Source organism: Neofelis nebulosa, chromosome 3, assembly GCF_028018385.1.
Source record: "Neofelis nebulosa isolate mNeoNeb1 chromosome 3, mNeoNeb1.pri, whole genome shotgun sequence".
Classification (NCBI taxonomy): Eukaryota; Metazoa; Chordata; class Mammalia; order Carnivora; family Felidae; genus Neofelis; species Neofelis nebulosa.
Genome location: NC_080784.1, coordinates 71,774,145 through 71,789,297, shown reverse-complemented (window position 1 = coordinate 71,789,297; position 15,153 = coordinate 71,774,145). Strand labels below are relative to the sequence as shown.

The following is a 15,153-nucleotide window of genomic DNA, read 5'->3' as shown; positions in this document are numbered from 1 at the left end:
GTCATTGCCCAGAATATATAAACAAACAAAACAAAAGACTTTCTCAAGTTTTTCTTATAGGTTTACTTATTTTTCTTAGAGCTCATCATTTTTGACCATTTTGATAAATTTGTAAAATGAAGAAATTGAGAGGTATATTATAAAATTCTTTAGGGAAATATCATTTGGTGTATAATAACTTTAATCAAATAAGGGATGCCACTTAAAAATGAGTATATAAATTTTTTCAGGCCATAAAACTTTTAACAGCCCAAAGTATGTTACACAAGACATTATTTTTATGGAAAATAATTGGTGTTAAGGAAATTTTTTAAATGGTAATTTATTTGGACAATGAATGTTCTTCAGACAAAGCTAAACTGGGATTGTCACTGCAGGATTTCTCAGGGCTTTTAATACGCCAACGTGAGAATAATTTTCTGAACTTCTTGAACCATAGTCTCTTTTGTAGATTAGGATAGTGGTTTTCAAAACATCAAAACAAGCTAGTTTCATACCCGGACAGATAGTAATACAAGGAAAAAAGAAAGCAAACACACTGGCTAATAACTTGTATTTTTTAGCACATTTTATAATTCACTTGGCTTCTCATTTCCTATAACTCTACTCATTTGATGTGGTGTTTGCCAAACAAGGGGACCCACTATCCCAGTGTGCTTGGTACTGAGGAGTTTCCTGGGATTGCAGACTTTCTGCTTAAAATGGGGATACTATGACCAAACCAGGCTGGTTGAGCACGGTCATTGCAGCACCATCATTTCTCCAGAAACACAGAGATCTGAATTCAAACTCCACCTGCCTCATTTGTGACCCTGGGAAAAATATAACATGTTAACTTGAAATATTCATCTCTAAAACTGAAATAAAAATATTTGTGGCATCGACTTTTTAAAAAGGACTTGCTAGGAAACCACTCAGCTCAGGTTTGGCATGTAGAGAACTAGGTCGACATGAATTCTTTCTCCCTCATGAGCTTTTCCAATACTACTACGACATAAGAGAGATGTTGCTTTCCTTATTTCATTGGTAAGAAACCTTGGACACTCTTACTTTTCTTAACTTGCCCAAGACAACTGAGTAGTAAATGATAACATCAGGACTTAGGCTCTGTCTTCTGATGGTCCATTCAATGCTTTCTAAACTATATACAATCCAATTTCAAATGTCAAGGAAAATTTCAAAAATGACCATTTACAGCAAGGTTTCTAACACTTTCATTATACCTAAAGCCCAGTACTTTTTCTTGGAATAATTGTTTTGTTTGTTTTAGCACAGTGCAGATAACATGTTTAGGAGGAGGTGCTATCATAATAATGACCCATAAAATGTTATATTATAGCCTATTTATCCTTTTTGTATGTTCATTGAATTCTAAATGTACATAGAACTTCTTTTTATTCCCTCTTTTTCGACTGTCAGAAAACCGTTTTCTGGTCCCAGTGATTATGGTAATGTATTATTGAATAATGTCTGATGACTATTGGGCATAACAAACATGTTTAAAATGTGTATTTCATTTTATATTTGAAAAATAAGTCTCAATAAATCTAATTTAAAATGGAATAAAAAGTGCATTTGGAAAATGGACCATAAAAACGTTTTCCAGATTTCTTCTTTAAAGTGTGGATATGATGCAATTGTGATATGAGTGCTGCAAAACATAATGGCCCCCACTGAATTATAAATTTCCAACTCAGCTGAGGGATTTCACAGAACATAAACACCGGGGCAGAGATGATGCATTTGTTTTCAAGGAAGGAGATAGTTACATTGGCATCATGTTCCCTTCAAATTAATTTGCACCTAGTTTAGTGAATGGTAGAATAAAACTGAAATATCTAACAATCCAATCAAAAATATGAATATATTTGTTTAGAAAAATAAACGAGCCACATATGTGGCACATAAACAAAAAGGAACTCTGGAGACAGTGTCTGTTTATTTTCTCTCAGTCCAGAATTGTGTTTCTATGATTGTGACTTTTAATTAAGAATGATAATAGGCTGGAGACTTGATTAAATTTGAACATTTGAAAAAGGTTGAAAGGATTTTCTCTTCTTAGTATGCTCATGCTCTGAATCATAATTGTAACATGCTGCACAGACCTAAATGCTTTTAGTTCATTCAACCTAATATTATTTTTTAATGTAGTTCACCAACATCTATAGACCTCTAAAGCATTTAGCAGATGACTTTATAGATTTCTCATAGTAATGTGAACAAGCTGACTCAAAGAAGATTTTGGCTTTTAACTATTATCATAACTTTTTAATAGACGTTGCAATACTTCTGTTTTTACACATCCGATTTATTCAGTTTAGCTCTGTTTCCTATTCAGTGACCTAGACTTTATTTTAAGAATCACACTGTCAATGAACTAACTGATGTAGAAGAAGGCAAATTAATCATTTTTTTTTCCTCTAGGAGAATAGAAACAAACATAAATGTATGCCAGATAAATTCTGGTGTGTTATCTTATTTCTCCAGGTCTTTGCTTAAGTAAATATGATATAAAACAGTGCCTTTGATACAATACAGGTTTTCTTAAAAGAGTCCATGAATATTCTAGAACACTTGGAAAAGAAATATAATAATATGTTTCCTATTATTATAATCATTTTGTTTATTTTTCTTTCCCTTATTTGTTGAAGGTATATTACTATTTTTTAATCAGTCTCATTTATCAATGAAGAAGGGTTTTTAAAAAATTTAGTTGTAGTAATATTTTCACTAATTTTAGAATTGACATTCATATTGTTATATAACCTTCATTAGTGTCACTTTTTAATGGCTGCATAATACTTTCTTAAGGCAGAAAGTATAGTATTAAACTTCCTCTACTGTCAGAAATTTAGGTTGATTCTAAATCTAGTTGGACCTCTCACATACTATATTTTGCTAATTCCTCACATGTACAGTTTGAAGAAAACGGTTGCAGATTTTTGGAAAAAAAGGTGATGGGTTTTATTTAGATCTGTATAGCTGATCAGATATTTGTAAGAAACTCAAGTACGAGCATCCAGAAGATCATCTAAATATGTAAAGGACTCACAGATAGGCTTGCAATGACATTGTTTAACAGGTATCACATGAGAAGAAATAAGTAAGAAAACCTAGAGGTAAATATGAATATCTTATTATAGTTTATAGCACTCAGTCACAGAGCACATGGCCTCCAAACCATTTTCTCTTTTTCTTCTTCCTACCAACTTTCCCATCAAATTTGACTCATTTGCGTGATCAAACGAAAACAATTCACCTAAACTAATTCACGCAAAGATTGAATGACTGATAACCTTACACTGCCATTTTCTCATTTAAAAAAATGGAGGCTCAAGAAATTTCTGGATGCATGAAGGCAATGATTCATATGACATAAACTATTTTTCATTTGCCTTATTGTAATATCTCTCATTTAAAAGGATAAACCAGACAGACATCTATCCACCATCAGACCAATTTATAACACTATAATAGGTAGATAGCAGTTCTCTATTCATATAATCTTTTCACTGGACTGGAAGAGAATATGAGTCCTATAAAGAGTCCCAGGGTCCATGTCAAGATCTCTGAACCCCTTACCTGAATTCTTTCCTTCCTTCTAAATCTTTACAATAGATGTCACAGAGAATGTGTGCTCTTGGCAGTTTTATGGTTGAAAGATAAAAGTTTTCTGTCTTATGGCTTCTATTTTTTCAGTGACATGTAAGGCAAGATGCATAGCTGTGGATATTAGAGAAGGGAAGGTATAAAATAATAATTTTGAGAGTGGAGGAACTAGTTTACTAAAGAAGTGAGGGGGATTACTTGGAAATACTAAGTACCCATTTGGGATTTGTGGTCAAGAATTTTTGTATCTCAAATTCAGTATGATACTGCATTTTTTACCCAGATTCACTATGCTTTTGTTACTTACAGATTGAAAAATACTTGATAGCAGAAATTTCCTCAGCATTCATTAAAGCTGTTGTGTTAAAATATGGTTTATCGTTAACAATAGTAGCATGATGCATTTGATAGATGGAGGTATATATACATGCATCAAGTAATACTGATCTAGCCACTGACAATGCTTAGCACAATTAATACCTTTTTTTTTACATTTGGCCCCCAGATCCTGTAATAATACTACTGTCCTACTGGGATCTGAATACCATAAGTTTGGAACCAATCTTACCATAAACTGTTGAGGCATGAAGGGGATGTAGAAATTATGAAATTTGATGGTTCTATTTGATTACCATAATCACTGAGGGGATCTTAAAAACAAACATTGCAAAGATTATTGCAGATCTATGGGAGCATCACTGAGGTAGAATTAGACACTTAAACCAATCAATATTCTTTCCCTATTGTCAAATGTACCTCTCGTTAGTGGTAGGATATTTATTTGTTAATTTGATCATTTCCTATATCCCCAAATCAGGCCATAGAGTGATGCTCTAAAAAGAAATTCGTTAGGAAAGAAAAGACACAATTTTGAAAGTTGTCACCTGAAATAACTGAGACATTAACATAACGGGAGATGCTTACGGTCAAGAACACACTCTACAGTCCCAATGTTCCATATTACCTCTATTAGATTCTTAGACTTCTAGATGCAGGAATGGTTTCTAAGTTCTTGGACTGTGAACTGGTATTGTATGGTGGCCGGCTGCAGTCTAGATGGCCAGTGTGCAGTGAACCTTGGAATTTTTTTCCCATTCTTATGAAGTGTGTGTGATGCTTTTCAGTATACTTCTGCTCTGACCTACGACGCTGTTCAAGTGATGACTGAAGCTTTCCGCAACCTACGGAAGCAGAGAATTGAAATCTCCCGAAGGGGAAACGCGGGAGACTGTCTGGCAAACCCAGCAGTCCCCTGGGGACAAGGCGTAGAAATAGAAAGGGCCCTCAAACAGGTTAGTCACTCAAAATGATTATGAATGTGAGTTAACAACGGACACTGTAGTTTTCTACTACATTAGTCTCTTTGTTATGTGTAATATAAAGTGAATAGTATTTCCTGACTGCACAAAGGTAGGTTGAAGAGTGAAAAACAACCTTATAAATGTTGTTTTCTCGACTAGAGCCCAGTGAGAGTAATCTGTACCCCGTTTGTATCTTTGCTTGAAGTAAATTGATAACTGTGATGCTTTCCCATTTCCTCATTAGGTTCAGGTTGAAGGTCTCTCAGGAAATATAAAGTTTGACCAGAATGGAAAAAGAATAAACTATACAATTAACATCATGGAACTCAAAACTAATGGGCCCCGGAAGGTAAATCATTAGGGATCTAAAGGCAGTTTTCTCTGTGTGAGGAGGTGAGTTAATTACCCATCACCTCTTCTTCCGAAGAGTCCTGGAAAAGTGTATTCACGTAGGTAGAGTTTAACTACTTCCAGAAACAGATGTATTTTAAAATGTTTTGTTTCCTAAATATAATCAATTCCTTTCTGGTAAGTAACACTGAAATGTAATCTTTAAACAACTGTGAATAGAACTCTTTATATGTATTTTTTTCTATCAAGGTATAAGAAGTTTAATGAGAAGAGAAAGAGCTATGGCTGACAGTTTATGGTTCAGAAGACAAAACATAGCTGGTGCAAATATGCGTTAACGTTTTAGCTCAACACCTTCCTTTTAACTGTTATGGATACAGTGTCATTGCTTGGATTTTATTTCTATTTCTATACGCTCACTCCCAAACAGATTACCCTGGGAAAACATAAGAAACGGACATGAAGAAACAAGCTGTTTTTAAGAATTGTTTTTGTTTCATTGTTTATATAAGCCCTATTTCTATCAGAGTCACATATATCAAAGACACATGTCTGTTTAGAAGAAGCCTAGTTAATGTAGATGTAACTTTGGATGCAGACATGAGTTTGAAATTATTAAATTCTTGGCTAAAAGAAAGATCACTTATCCATGTGCCTATCTTTCTGTAACCTTTTTCAGATTGGATACTGGAGTGAAGTAGACAAAATGGTCGTTACCCTTACTGAACTCCCCTCTGGAAATGATACCTCTGGGCTCGAGAATAAGACTGTTGTTGTCACTACAATTTTGGTAATTAGCTACAGATGCCTATGCTTTACTTTAGTTTTTCTTATGGAAAACATCTGCCAACTAGAATTGCTGTTTGCATTTGAGGATAACTGATGCAGTGCTGCTTTGGCACCATTTTAATCACGTATAGTATATTTACTCTGTCAAAAGGACTACACAGGCATTAAGCAAAGCATTCAAAATATTTCCTATCCTCTTCAATACTGAAATTTAGCTTGACGGGTAATTCATACACTGGTGCATCACTAAGTGTGAACAACTCGGGAAAGTCTTGAAGAGCGTTCCTTGTATTTCCGCAAGTGCTTTACCTTTCACTTCCCATGCAGTTGTGGGTACATTCTCTTTTTACATTTGTTACATGGTCTAGTAGCAGTGTCAATATCTTTTTCTTTATAATATAAGATGAAATTCTTAAAGATAAAGATAATCTCCCTTTTTTTAAACCCCCAAACTCAACACAGTCGTTAGCACATAGCCAGTGCTGAATGAATGAGACAAAACTGAACTGAATCTTGAACATCTAGGCTTTGGATAGATGGAAGGAAGATGTAGATCCTCGTGACAAGCTGTTGGTGAAATGAAATGGAGGAAATGGGGTTCACTAATAGTACAAGGTTTTATGGCAAAGCAGTTGTATTTTGTTTTATTAAGCAGTGATATAGTAAACTTGTGGGATTCATTATTCTGACAATATTGAGAAGAAAAACATAGATAGGTTAATAAAATAAGAGATCTGGATAAAAACATTGGCATTTGGAAATATATTAATAAGGGTAAGTAAGCTAGACATTTGAGGGATTTTGCCTTAATCATGCCATTGAGAGGAACTGTATCACTGAGCCCCCAAATATGCTTGGTGCCACTTTCCAGGGGAGGATATTGGGCTATTTTGAATCATTTTCATACCTCCTTTTTCTTATGTTTACAGGGGGAAGCTGCTCTCTATCCTTGGAATATAATTCTAGGAGAGAATATCTTATAGATGAAGTGAGACATGAAATGTCAGAGGGTGGCATCAGCATATGACCACGCCAGTGATTGTTTTAGTCTGTGCATCACTGACCATGAGCCTCATGTCCCCATGAACCTCACCCTTGAAGAAACAGTACACAGAGTTTTGGGTGAACGCTGTTTCTTGAGGACAGCATAACCTTAACATAAGAGCGTGGTTGGTCCAGAGTTGAATAAAACAGATGTTGAGCAGCATAATTCCCCTCTAAGCTCTAGGAGTTAACAAGCATGACAAGGGGACAAGCCAACAGTTTGTGCTTTTGAGTTTCTTATTTACTTTTGTATGGCTAGGTACAAACCATATTAATAAACCATAACGGTAGACATTTGATAACCTTTTTCCAAAAGTATCACGCTTAGATATTTTTCGCTAATATTGTCCGCCATTTATATTCTACAATTTCTCTGGCTAACAGGTAATAATTAAACCAGAAGACTTGATTCAGTGAGAGTAGTTACACAGCTATTTTTATCAATGAAAGCACTGTCTTTCCATATAGGAATCTCCATATGTTATGATGAAGAAAAATCATGAAATGCTTGAAGGCAATGAGCGTTATGAGGGCTACTGTGTTGACTTGGCTGCAGAAATCGCCAAACATTGTGGGTTCAAGTACAAGTTGACAATTGTTGGGGATGGCAAGTATGGGGCCAGGGATGCGGACACGAAAATTTGGAATGGGATGGTTGGAGAACTTGTATATGGGGTAAGTATAGCTCTTCTCCCAAATAAAGTCATTCAAGTGAACTTTTGTTGACAGAATGCCTCCCTTCCCTGCAAAGTGCCTATATCTGAGGTTGTTGGTTTCCCACATTACTTAAGAATATTATTCTATTTCCTTGTGAACATCTGAAGATTAAGGATGAAGTCAGAAGCACACATGCACACTAAATGAGACAGGCCTTCTATCTGTCTTGAGGCCTATGGGCCATATGCATTGTTCAGAGGCAGCAAAGGCACAGACGCAGTGTAGGGATGTAATTATAAAAATCAAGTCAGATGGGTGTACTGTGTATTTATAAAAATGAGGGATATTTGGAGAACAGATTGGGTTTTTTTTGTTTGCTTATTCTTTACTGGGACATTACCAGGGAAATAATTATTGACATTTCCCTTATTTCCTTTCCTTCCCTTTTGATCCAATACTGTAAGCATGATTCCTTTTTTGACCATGACTCCAGGTACTATTACTTTCATTTGTTTCCCTTACAGAAAGCTGACATTGCAATTGCTCCATTAACTATTACCCTTGTGAGAGAAGAGGTGATTGACTTCTCAAAGCCCTTTATGAGCCTCGGGATATCTATCATGATCAAGAAGCCTCAGAAGTCCAAACCAGGAGTGTTTTCATTTCTTGATCCTTTAGCCTATGAGATCTGGATGTGCATTGTTTTTGCCTACATTGGGGTCAGTGTAGTTTTATTCCTGGTCAGCAGATTTAGCCCCTACGAGTGGCACACTGAGGAGTTTGAAGATGGAAGAGAAACACAAAGTAGTGAATCAACTAATGAATTTGGGATTTTTAATAGTCTCTGGTTTTCCTTGGGTGCCTTTATGCAGCAAGGATGCGATATTTCGCCAAGGTTGGTCACTCACCTGCTTCAACTTTGTGCATTTTAGGTCTCAAGTGGATATTCATGGTGTTTATGAATTCACTTAAAGAAGTAAACAGCTGCCGACTACCTGCCCAAGCAGTTTGAGACTCTTAAGGACAGGCTTTTACCATCGGCATAAGCCTGTGAAATATTTGAGCAATGTTCTTTGAATGTTGAGCATATATTTCCTGGTGAAATTATACACACCATGGAGAGGCTATAAAATGCATAAGGTTCCTATCATTCCATGCCTTCTTGGAGGGGTACCGTGTTTTTGCTGCATATTCTCATTTTACAGTCATCTGTGTGTTGATCCACAGACCTGTATATGGGAAAATGGGCAACATTACTTATTAACTACAAAAACAAAAAGTTGTTTACAAAACTTCATTGGCACACATCCCATCTCTTTTATTTTCCCATTATTAGCTCATGCAAATGTTATCATAAAGGTATTATAAAACTTGTTTTGTTTTTTTTTAAAGGTTAGGTCATTGGATTAAAGGGAATATACAGTAACATATTTCCCAAGTATATAGAAATACATGGCTGGGTAATAATGATGATTGATTCATTACAAAGACTTGTGCCATAATGAATAGTAATTCACACACGTAATGGAACAAATTTATGCACCTCTAGTCTCATTATGATATATTAATTCCTGCATTAGAATCCCTAAATATAACAAATATGTCACAAAATACATTTTGCCTTTGTTCATGTGACATACATGAATAAGAATGATAGCCATATCTGGTGCTTAAGAAGAATAAATTATACTTTTTCTAATGTGATTCTTTTCACATTTAAAGCCAAATTTATTTATCTTCTGGCACATTTTAATCTAGGTTTGATTACCCTCCTTTGATTCTATGGGATATTTTAATGACTAGTAAAAGGGGTGACTTTTCTAATGCTATTTCATTATATTGTTAGTTTTTGAGCACTTTGGAGATAAGTGATTAATTTCAGAAAACTATGTGAGAAACTCAAAATATATGTACCTTCTTGCAGTCTTTTTTTGTATATTCCACCCAGTGAGATCAATTAAATATATCTTGTATGTAGAAATTATTAGTGGCTTACTTCTCTGTTAGTAGGACACATTGTTAAGAATTATTTGGACTTTAACAAATCTTAATTCCATAAAATTCCCTGTGACATTATGAAATATGCCAATGGTATTTGCATGGCATATATGTGTAATAACTTTAATATATAATGATATAGAATAATATAGAAACATAGAATAATTGTATATAAAATAATATATAATTATGGTGACCTCTGACAAAATAGATAAGATTCATAGTTTTATATTTAGTTTATCTGATTTAAGTTAAAGACATAAAGAGAATTTTTTAATAATGAGGGAGAAAATCCTAACCAAACGGAGATTTCTGAGAATACTCTGGTCCATAAATAATAATAAAATTATTCATCTTTGGTAAGAAAGCTACTGAAGTATAAAACTACTTTATTCCTGAGATATAAGGCAATTATCCTAGGGTAACATGAACTATGCTCTGCCTTTTGCATAAGTAAGGAGAAGCATATGAGGTTCATTATAAAGTAAAACGTATTGATCCAGATTCCCATATGTCGATCCTTAGGTTTGCGATCCTCACGCATCATGGCTCTGAAGTTATTTGTTTTGGTGTCCAGTGCTTATCAAGGCCCAGAAAACATATGTATAGGGACTGAAGCACAGGCACCTTTCATAATCTGTGTTACCCCAGTGTCCACCATGGCATACAGATAACGTCTAAATTTCTATGAGCCTGTTTCCTAAAATATGGCCTTTTTTTCTGTGCTCTTGATTTCATTCATGAGTCATGACTTACTACAATTACACATGCAATAATTTTTATGTCCTGCTAAGATTTTATATAGAATATTTTTTCTTGCCATCAACTGATTTATTTTTTTGCCACAGAGTATATATGAACAAAAATTTGCTTTATTAAAAAATTTTAAGTGTACATATCTTTCATTCCGTGTTATATGTGCATTTAAAAATTGAACATACTGCACAATATTGGAAAATTTAATGATTTTTTTAAACAAACCAAACTACTTTTTTTGCAATGTAATGGTGGTGACCCCAGTGTAGAAAAGAATAGAAAAACCTTGTATCTAATGATGATGATGATGATGATGCATGAAATGCACAGATCACTTTGAAATGCCCTTTAAATATCTTCAAAGATATTTATCACCTCTTTTCAAGTAAAATATTATGTGGAACTATATTATTAATATTAATAGAACATTTAAATTTTAATCTGGAACTATTTATTGAACTGAATTGGTCATTTGCCTGAAATTAAGTTTAGAATATATTAACTATAGTTTTCCAAAGACTAGAACCACAGAAATTGTAAGAGTAAAAGGCTGTAAGTTGACTTTTATTCTCCTGCTTGCCTCTGTTTTTATCCCCAATATCTCAAAAGGATTGAAATGAATAAAAATACCATTCTTAAAATAATTATTTAATAGAGATTTAAAGGAAATGATAAAATACGTATGTTTATTTGCTTCTTTAGGGCAGATACAGAGAGGTGAAGGTTGCTTTTAGTTTTGTTTTGTTTTGTTTTACTTTTTTTTTTTACAGAAACCATTTTTGTCTGTCACCATAAAACATAAATTGTATTTGCCTCCTCCACAAACAATTTCTTTCAGAACATTAATTGATCCTTTGAAAACATTTACAAGTAAATAATAAGCTGCTCAAGAATTTTCTGCTTTGAATGTTGTATAAGTTCAATACATTTTTTGAGATATCTTATAAAACTTTAAATAAATTGGCATATTTCAGCTATTAAATCTGACATAAGCACTGGAACTGAAAGCAACTTATGTCCTTAACTTGTGTTTATTTCACAAGTGGAACAGAATTACTTATAAAAATGATTCTCAAATATATTACCAATTACTATGCAGCGTATAGTGTCAAAGCAATTACTGTGAAATCAATTTTGTTTTAAGGGATCTCAACTGCCCTCTTAATATGGGGTACATGTCATATAATTATACCTTTCATTTTTCTGGAATAAATAGTGAACGTTTTGAGAGTGGCTGTGTCTACACAAGAGGTTACTTAAATTTAAAATGTGTTTAATATCCTTTACAGAATATAAGAGAAGTTAACTTTTTCCATCTTGTCATATTTATTTAATTCTTTGCATCTCTCAGAGACTGTGTATGATAAAGGCTCTTATTTATATTGTTTTTCATTGCTTGCTCACTCTTCTCCTTTAGCAACAGATGGTCTTGTCTTTAAAAAAAAATTACTTTTAAATTAGCTTCCTCACTCTTTCTTGACTGCTAGAGTAGTTTATTCTACAAATATTACCCAATGATTTGATATAGTATCTGTGTTTCATCAAAAGGTTTCTTTCTTACTGTTAAATATCAGGAGGTCGGTTTTAGGCCATAAATTACCAAATGTTCATAATTTAACTTTTTAGAAATGTTACATCTTTGCTGTAACAAGTTTAATTGTTAGACACAAAGTTATTAACAAAAAAGGTATTATTTTGGATTGTTAATATTACTTAAATCCCTTTATATGTAGAATCCCATAAAATCTTTCAAAATAATATGATAAATATCTATTTCTATATCTATGCTTATCTACTGAGGGTTTAAAGTAAATTATTAGGAATCTATTAAGCTTTTAAAAAGTATTTTAAATAGGAATTTATGGCTAAAAATATTTTTATTTTATTATATTGCAAATTAGAAATTTGTATCTTGGCAAACTTTTAAATATTCTAATTTCATTTTCCTTGAGTTTTCTTTTTTTCTTAAGCAGGAGGCACAAAGGAACAGGGTCGTAGCAGTCCATGCCATGAAGCATCAGATTTTTATTCATTAAGAATTATATTTTGTGTCATACCTTTGTTTGTAATATCATATTTTTTTTCCATTTTCTATCCTTCACTGTATCTAAAACCTATGTTTTTGCACACACAACCCTCAATGAAATTTTAGCGCTTTTTGAGGGTTTGGGAACTTCATTGGCCGAATTACCAGGAGGGTTTCATCAGTTTAAAGCTACATCTGTGGTGCACCTTCTTTTATTTTTAATATTTGATTTTGTTTTTCAACATTATTGCGAATTTTGTGAGTGATCTTAAATTCTCTTGTTCGTGTTTGCTTATGTCATGAATGGATAGTAGTATGAGAAGTGGATGGATTATTTGCACATGCCTTGAAATTGCTTCGTTATGAGATTTTATACCATAAACAATTTGGGCATTATAACTATGAAAGAATCCGAAGAATCTGAAGTTTTGGCCTCTGGGTATCTCATTAAATTCAGCTTATCTGTACTCCTTCCCCAGAATGCTTAATAGTTTCCAGTTTTATTAACTAGCAGATATATTGAAAAGTATAAAGTTAAATATTCCCATATAAGTCAATATTTGCATAATACTGCTAACTTGTTTTTTTTTTATTAGGTCATTCATTTCACTTTACAAATCCATTTCATACTTGTTATTAGATCCCTCTCTGGGCGCATTGTTGGAGGTGTGTGGTGGTTCTTTACCCTGATCATAATCTCCTCCTACACGGCTAACTTAGCTGCCTTCCTGACTGTAGAGAGGATGGTGTCTCCCATCGAAAGTGCTGAGGATCTTTCTAAGCAAACAGAAATTGCTTATGGAACATTAGACTCTGGATCCACCAAAGAGTTTTTCAGGGTAAGAGATTCTGTTTGTGATCTTCTGATTTTGCTCTTAAAATGTAACCATTTTAAACCTTGTCCCCCTCCCCCCGCACTCCTGTGCTCTACACAAAGGTGCTATGCGATAGTAACCTCCCTCTCTGTCTTAACTCTACTTCTGTTCTTGACCTTGTCCCCACACCTTTCCCTATCCCTGTCCTCAGCTCCATCTTTATCTATTTTCTAATGCCTAACTCCTTAGGAGAAAAACACAGCATTGCAATAGAATTATTTCATAATTATTCATTTTTAATTGAATTTTATGAAGATTGATTGTCCTTCTGGAATGAATTGAAGCAAAGTATAATTAAGTTTAGGTTGTTAGTATTTTTGAAACAAAAATGTGTTGTCTTTGGTTTTATTTTAAATAAACATGACTGTCATATATTTTAAATAGTTTGCAGTTGAAAACTCACTTTCAAATCAGTTATGTTAATTTCTTGTCAGCAAACAGATTATGTTAATGTGTGAAAATTCTGAATTTTTGTCAAAGTCTCCAAGAAAAGGCTAACAAAGGTCTTTAGCTTTTTAGAAAGAAAATGGGTAGCATGATTATAATGTGTCTATTAAGTGTATTTTACTTTTCAAAAACATTGTGGCCTTTTGGTATTTGTTTATAGAACAAGCCCTATAACCTGATGTTGGTATACTTTCATTATACTATTTTCTCTATATAAGAACTTATTATGTTAAAATATTTAAATACAGCTGATAAACTTAGGAGTTCAGCCAATATATATAACATAAGATGATCTCTGATAACCCAACAGTATCTTTGAATGCATCTGAATTTTCTCGAGTGAGATCTAGGCAAATTTACTTCATAATTAGGATTAGGACTTCATTTTCCGGTTGAAGGTAGTAGAGGATATAATTTGAAGACTGGTTCGTCTCCATTGTCTCTGGTCTCTTTTCCAAATAACTTCAGTTGAACTGAAATATGATGGGAGAACAAGTGGTGGGGGCAGACCACAGTTGATAACAGATAATAATCTGGTATGTGTAGGGAGGGCAGGACCTTGATGTTTTCTGTAAGCACTGCAACTTAAGCACACAAATGTGGTCAATCTCTCAGCAGCTACTTTGACTTTAAGGCAGTTCTGTGTATGAATGTTATAATACAGATTTGCTACTGATGACAATTTGCTTTCATTTATGAACATACATGAATATGTACATAAATATTATTTTTTAAAAGTTTATTTATTGTGAGAGAGAGAGATGGATCAGGAAAGGGGCAGAGAGAGCAGGAAAGAGAATTCTAAGCAGGCTGTATGCTGTCAGTGTGGATCCCGACACTGGGCTTGATCTCAAGAACCTTGAGATCATGACCTGAGCTGTAATCAAGTGTTGGACGCTTAACCAACTGAGCCACCCAGGTGCCCTGTACACAAATAAATATTCTTAATGTACCACAGTGCTCTAGCTTGATCATAACAATGGATCTATTAAAATAAATTAGAATATTGCATGGTTCTTAATTAGAAGCATATTTTGAAGCATTTTTTATTATTTGTATCCCAATAAGACTTGCATTTATTTTATTTGTATAGTTCATTAGTATTCCTCCATCTTGAAGTAAGTGAAATATGTGAATGAGGCAATGTACCTGCTCTATCATGGTTTACTTAGTGCTACTAATATTGATTAAAACAATCTTGTTTCCATATCGTCTCTTACAGAGTAGTATACATATGTTGAGAGCTACTGTCATTAGCTTGTTTGCACAACAGAAGTACCAAGTACTCTCAACTACTTTA

General features: G+C 33.7%; 1 protein-coding gene across 5 annotated transcripts in view; it reads left to right on the top strand.

The window, feature by feature from the left end:
- The window catches only part of GRIA2 (glutamate ionotropic receptor AMPA type subunit 2), a 161,023-nt gene that overhangs the window by 117,263 nt on the left and 28,607 nt on the right, over window positions 1-15,153 (top strand). For all 5 annotated transcript variants that reach the window (XR_009259233.1, XM_058721063.1, XM_058721060.1 and 2 more), the window contains exons 7-12: window positions 4,734-4,901; window positions 5,155-5,259; window positions 5,941-6,051; window positions 7,563-7,769; window positions 8,276-8,646; window positions 13,172-13,370. Coding sequence is in view for 4 of the 5 variants with exons in the window: in XM_058721063.1 (XP_058577046.1) it covers window positions 4,734-4,901; window positions 5,155-5,259; window positions 5,941-6,051; window positions 7,563-7,769; window positions 8,276-8,646; window positions 13,172-13,370 (1,161 nt within the window). In the remaining variant the exon portion in view is untranslated. The remainder of the gene's footprint in view (window positions 1-4,733; window positions 4,902-5,154; window positions 5,260-5,940; window positions 6,052-7,562; window positions 7,770-8,275; window positions 8,647-13,171; window positions 13,371-15,153) is intronic.